Below are 6,639 nucleotides of genomic sequence, written 5' to 3' on the forward strand. Positions count from 1 at the left end.
GTTTTGGTTCTGGAAGTTTCAGGAAACTCAGAGCGCCTGCAGTTTGTGAGAGAACGGTTCTGGTTGGGTTGTAGGAACTATGAGATCTTTAAACAGGAGCCATGAAACCAGACCCGAGGAGACCTGGAAACTGGTCCAGACTGGCCCAAAGACAGCACACCACCCATCTTTGAGCTTGCTTAAATGTTGGGCATGAAATGAAAGTCAGATTTTCCACAAAGTGCTTCAGAATAAAAGTTTTTGCTCCTGAAGTTTTGGTTTTAACCAGTAGTGTCACATCATGTGGGCTGATGGTGGTGCTTTGATTCTCGAGCCGGTGGCAAACAGATGGAAATTAAAAAGGCAAATAAGCTGTCAGCTGATGAGCTTAACGGAAATCAGATCAATCCTCATCTTGATGAGGAGCCCGTGTAAAGAAGCAGGGGTCGGGGGTGCGCTCGCACCTACGTGTTGGGCAGCTGAACTTTGGACCAACTGGAGGCGGTTTAAGTAAAACTGGTTTAGACTGGTCTATACCTTTAAAAAGACAGTTACAATAATCTAAGGGAGAATGAATGAATGCATTCATAATATATTTATACAGCCCTCAACAACTCACTGATAAAACATCACTAAAACAGACCACAACAAGCAAATACAGAAATATAAACGAGTAAAAGAAGGAAAACAGTAAAAAATAATAAAACACAAAAGAAGAAAAAAAATACAGAGTAAGATAAAAGTGTCACCACACTACAAACCATACAGTGAAAGCTTTAACGTTTGGGCTTAAAAAGCAGCAGGTTGGAGGAAATTCCTCCGCTACATGTTGGTCTGCATGAACATCTCGTTTACAATGATCTTTATTTCGGATCGTTTTGGTACCTGAAGGTACCAGTCAGAACTCTGGATCAGCTGTGGATCAGCTGATGCTCAGGCAGGGATCTGGAGTCCCAGAGTAAAAACCTGTTTTCTGGCTTTGTCTCCAACTCAGTAAATGATCAACTCTGCTTCTCCTTTCTGTTCCTCTGAGCTCAGATCATCAGCTTGACTGAGTTTCTGTGTTTGCTGCATGAGCTCCGCTGCTTTCTGTCCACCTCGTGCACACCTCATCACAAGCCTGAGACGTGGCGGACTCTTAGTTTTGCTCCTGAAGCTGTGTGAAACATTTCCTCCTGAAACGCTGACTCTGTCGTCTCTCACAGATCCCAGCGTGGTGCTGCAGACGGAGCTGACCAGCTTTCCTTCTAAAGGTAAACATGCAGCAACCTCAGCCTGATTACTCAAGCTTCCAGACCTGAACCTGGCTGCAGACACATGCACCTGAGCTCAGAGCTGAAGAACCACCAGTCAGAAGCTTCTGAGCCTCTTCAGATCAGATCATTGTCATCAGTGAGATTGTTTCCTCTGCTGAAAATTATTTAACAGTTCCAACAGTTTGTTCTCTGTGTGAAATGTCAATAAAAATCAGAATATCATGAAGCCACATTTCTGTTAAATGTTTGTCAGGTTTTTGTATCTTCACATGTTGGTTGTGTTTTCTGTCCCCGTCTCCGTGCAGACGCCTGTCTCCAGCGCCAGGACCCGGGCAGCTGCCAGAACTACACCATGATGTGGTTCTTTGACACCGAGCAGAGCGAGTGCAGCCGCTTCTGGTACGGCGGCTGCGGTGGCAACCAGAACCGCTTCAAGACGCAGGATGAGTGCGAGAACCTGTGTCTGACCACGAGCCGATGAGGTGTTCCCGCCTGAACCCCAGACACATCCTAGAAAACATCACCTTCAAGGCCTCCTCCTGGTCCCACCCTGGTGTCTGTTTTCATCTTCAACATGCATGTTTGCTTTCTACGGAGCCTCTGAAGGGTCACAGCGAGGAATATATATTTTTTCACCTTTAACTTTTGTCACTAATGTTTTCCGTGTGAAGAGCTACGAGTTCGGTCTGCAGACGCTGAAGAGGGGACTCATCTACAGCTGCGTCTCCATGGTTACGTCATCATTAAAGGGAGTTGTAGCTTCTGGAAGCAGGGATGTGTGGAGCCTTTCTGAGCAGCAGAAAGTCAGTTTGGAAAACGGAGAAGGAATTTTGACGGGAAGCTAAGCTAACAGCTAAATAATTAAAAATAACTCCAGTTTCACAGCAGTTTGAGTGAAATCTAAAACGATGAGATTGTAGGAATGAGTGCTAACGAACAGGACGACGTGTCTTCCACCGCGGAGCAGCAGCTGGGGTGTTTACATCCGAACCTACTGAGGTCGATTTGGACAGAACACAGACGTTAGTTTGTAAAAATAATCAGATGATCAGCTTCAGGATGAGCAGCTGTTAGCTTAACGTCAGATTCCTCCGACCCTCCGACGCATGAGCTGGCTGAGCATGGCTGCTCAGAAGTTCCTCACACGTCTCCACGTTAGAAATACAATAGATTCCATTAGAAAAAACATGTTTTTGGTTGTGTCATCACTATAACCACCTTCCTACAAGTAAATGATATGAGTCATTTATCATCTGAACTTTGGTCTAATCTGTTTTTTTTAAATACCAGATATTTTCGGTGGCTTTTCTTGTTATTAAGCAACTTTTCTATGCAGAAAAAAATTCTTCCAGGAGTCCAGCTCACATAATGACCTTCTGAGCGGTCCATCAGGAACTTTCCTCAGGAACTCTGTTAGTTCCCACTGCAGAAACACCACCAGATCTCCAGGGAAACCATTTTACCTCTCCGTACATTAACCTGCAAGCTGATGAGTAGAATCAGTTTTCATCCGCCAGCAGGCTGATGGGACAGACCGTCTCCATGGAAACCGTCGATGGGAACCTTGTAGTTCCTTGTTTAAAGTTCCGGGAACTGTGGATGAAAACACAGCTGTGGTTTGAAACCCAACACCGAAACATATTTCAGCTCAGCCGGGCTTCGTGGGGTCAGAAGAAGGCCCCCCACCCCCCATCAGAGACTTGTTTCAGGTTTTCTGTCTGTCCTCAGGTCAGGTGCTATTTTCTGAAGCGTGTGGAGGCTGATGTGATCGTTTCTGTGGAAACATGAATGTTTGAAGGGTTCTCAGCAGAAATAAAAAGTTTCTATAAACCACTTCTGAATCCATGAATGTTGTGACGCTGATGAGGTCTGATGAAGTCTGGTGAGGTCTGGATTCCAGCATCACCTGCTGGACGCTGAGGAAAACCCTCTGACCACCTCTGGGCTTCATCGGGTCTCAAAGAGAGAAGAAGAATCTTAAATGTTTATTTGCTGAAGGCATGAATGGGGATTTCCAACACAGTTACTTCAGTTTTGATCATGTTTCATGTAAAGATGTCCAAGAAGACGAGGAACACATCAGAAGTACTTCAAGTATTCTACAAAAATATTTTCTTACATTTCTAGAAAGTAGTGGTGTGCAGATCAATCCTGAAATCCTGGACCAATAAGCTCTGATACCCGGGGCCTCATTTCTAAAGCTGGTGTAGGAACAAAACCCAGCATACGCTAAATATAGTCAACTTCTGGGATTTACAAAAACCACACTTGGTGAGAGAATGTTCCTACCTCCATGGCATACGCACAAAATCTGGGAAAACAGGAAACGGCAACACCAACGGTCCAGAATAAAACCAAGGAGATGATGAGGTGGAGAGTCTGCTTCCAACATTTACCAGTCAGTAAAAGAAGATGTGAAAAGGAAGCTTTGGTCATTTATTCTGAGATCCAGCAGAGTGGGACAAACTGGAGGTCTAGAAGTGATGCAACGCTTATGAAACACACTAGAGGTGGATTTCCTTTATTTATTTATTTATTCTTACACAATCCTTTTGTATTTGTTGTCCCAATTTCCATAAAGACAGTCTCCATTTCCTGCAGCTCCTTGTCCACCTGGTTAATAGCGGTGATGGTTCCCTCTTTACCTGCAGGACTTCTCCTGAGGACACGGTGCTGGGTGGAGTCTCTGGTCTCACCCTCTCCAACCACAGCTGCAGCCCTGCCCACCCGGCTGGAGCACCCAGCAACTAGAAAGAATTATTATTTGCCACTAAATAAACTGCTACCAGTCTCAGATGTATCTGTACATATTTATTTTATACATTAAAACAAAATACTACATTACCGGCATCATTACTGTCATTTAGCAGCGTTTCTCCAGAACGATTTACTTTGAGCTGCAGTATCTTGCCAAAGCCTAAGCAGCAAGTGCAAAAAAATTGCAGTTCCCCCCACATCCAGTAGGGGCTCCAAAACAGAGCAAATCCCCATAGATTCCCATGTTAAAAAGACCAACTTCACATCAGAAATAAACATGTTTAAAGCCTGGTACAAAAATCCATTTTAGGATTAAAAGGTCAAGTTTACCTTCATGACAACTGTGAGGGGGGTGAATTTTTTTTCTAACTCATCCGGGGTAAATGTGTAGTTTATCATGACCAGGAAGACAGTGGAAAGTTACTGTACTATCAGGAGCTGGGGCTTGATCTCAAAACAGCTGTCAGTAGTAGCAAACCTACAGCAGGACCCTGAACGCATCATGGCATGTTATCTTTGTTGTGAATTCTGCTGCTGCTCTATGAGCCTCCTGTACATCCTCCCGTGCCCTGCTCTGCCAGGACCGATGATCTAAGAGGAGGATGAGGAGGGGCAGCCCCGTTTTTCTTGGTAGATGGTGGTCGCTGGGGTCTGGGGTCTGATAGAGACCTTTTAAGACCTTGGGTGATGTGGAGAAGAGGGTCTGGTGAGGGGGGAGAGCTGGGAGTTGGTCGCCTCTGCTGTGTCCTTCGCTCTTATCTGTACATCATGTTTGGGTTTTTCGTCCCAACAGCATGACGCAAGTGTGCACCAAGTAATCTGCATCCAGTTAGATTTGGATGAACACCATCAGGTCTGAATCGCTCCTTACAGTTCCACAAGATATTGAAGTTATCAATGAACTTTATCCCATGGGTGATACATGCGTTTGATAACCACGTGTTCAGGACAAGAAGTCTACTGAAAAGCTCAGTTCCTTTCCTTTGGTAAAATAAAGTTTTGTATCAGAGCCTGCTTTAAAACAGCCTCTCACTCCACCATCTTGGAACCTCTGCCGTCATTCTGAAGTCATTCAGCGAGAAGATCCACAAATCTGGAAACATGTAATCACAAAACTGACCAATAACAATGTAATGCTGCGTTCACACGTGTTGGGTTGGTCGAGCCTCTGCGGACCTACGCAGAGCCTGCGGCGGTGACGGCGTAACCAACCTGACGCAGTATAAGTCCAGCTTTAAGTCAACCCAGGTAACGGAGAGATGCCCAGGTATGTTAATCATGCCTCATCGTACAGACCTTGGGTGTCAGTAAGATTTTCAGTACTTGAAATACAGCCGTCATTGTTGGCTTTTGTTCTGGTTTCTGGGTCGACTCTCCTCTGGATCTCACTCATGTTGTTAAGGTCAATCACAAACGGCTTCAGATTATTTCACTCAGGAAGTTTTGGTTTTATTCCTGTAGTGCCACAAACATGTTATCATCACTACTGTAGGTGGTGTGAAATTGTAAAAAATAAGTTATTAAACAGGATTCTGCCCATCAGGTGAACTGGTTTAGGTAAGTCATCTTGACGCTGAGTTGTCGGTAATATAAAAGGTCAAAGAACCCAACTGGGATGTTCCAGATGAGAATGGTATCCTGGTGCCGGTTGTTCAAACGTAATCCGATTGGATTTTATCGGATAGGATAAAATCTTGAAAATGAGTTGTTCAAAGGGAAAATCCCCCTGGAGCACATAATCCAATCCTGGTTGTCATCCGGATAAAACCCTGAGTTTGGGTTGCTCAAAACTTTTGAGAAGAGTCCAGATAACTTTAATCCAAAAAAAGAGGATTATCCTGATCCCAACACAGGGCAGGATTACAAGGCGGATTTCAGGAAGAAACTGCTGCCACTATTCGGCGCACATGCTTATATTTGTATTTTACACCGACTTGTTTAACCGTTACAGTGATAAAGTGGTTAACATAGAGACAGGCTCCTATTAAGCCTTTCAGCGTAGTAAAGTAAAAAAAAAAAAAGTAAAACTAAAACCATGACATTATCACGTCCCCACGAAATAAACCCCCAAACAATCCAATAACAAACACAAATAAAATATTAAATTGTCCTGTTATTCATTGCTGCATAATCAGTAAAGAACCTGTCAAAAAAAGAAAAACGATGCATCCCTCTACACGCCCCGTTCATCCGTCATTCAGACAGAAAGCCAGAGGTTGGGCCTCCACATGGGGCTCATCATCAGAGAGAGGGACGGTCCGCCTGGTCGCAATGTTACCAGGACAATACATGCTCATATGTTACATGTGGTTCCACTCGCAAAGCATGCAAACCGTCTCTTCTACCTGCTGTTCTTCACATGGCCAGCAGCGCACATGTATCTACATGCTGGAAATCCAGATGTTGTGATCCTGAAAAACGGAATTTTTCGATCAATCCTACTTTGCTTTGAACAACAGGAGTAAAAGTACACCGGATTACATGATTCGCCAGAAAAATGGATTACCAAATCCGGATAGCTTTAATCCGGATTAAATTTTTTTAACAACCGGCCTCTGGAGTTGAGGGAAACTGAGTTAACCGCTCCAGGAAGATAAGCAAGTTAAACCCTGACTCTGTTACCATGGAAACTGACTCCTTGAAGTTA

General features: G+C 44.3%; 1 protein-coding gene across 3 annotated transcripts in view; it reads left to right on the forward strand.

Annotated features, from left to right (window-relative positions):
* The window catches only part of LOC121641522 (collagen alpha-6(VI) chain-like), a 100,076-nt gene extending 97,008 nt beyond the window's left edge, over window positions 1-3,068 (forward strand). For all 3 annotated transcript variants that reach the window (XM_041987704.1, XM_041987705.1, XM_041987706.1), the window contains 2 exons: window positions 1,185-1,232; window positions 1,541-3,068. In XM_041987704.1, the coding sequence (XP_041843638.1) occupies window positions 1,185-1,232; window positions 1,541-1,716 (224 nt within the window). In that variant the 3' untranslated portion in view covers window positions 1,717-3,068. The remainder of the gene's footprint in view (window positions 1-1,184; window positions 1,233-1,540) is intronic.
* The last annotated feature ends 3,571 nt before the right edge of the window (window positions 3,069-6,639 follow it).

Source organism: Melanotaenia boesemani, chromosome 6 (assembly GCF_017639745.1).
Source record: "Melanotaenia boesemani isolate fMelBoe1 chromosome 6, fMelBoe1.pri, whole genome shotgun sequence".
NCBI lineage: Eukaryota > Metazoa > Chordata > Actinopteri > Atheriniformes > Melanotaeniidae > Melanotaenia > Melanotaenia boesemani.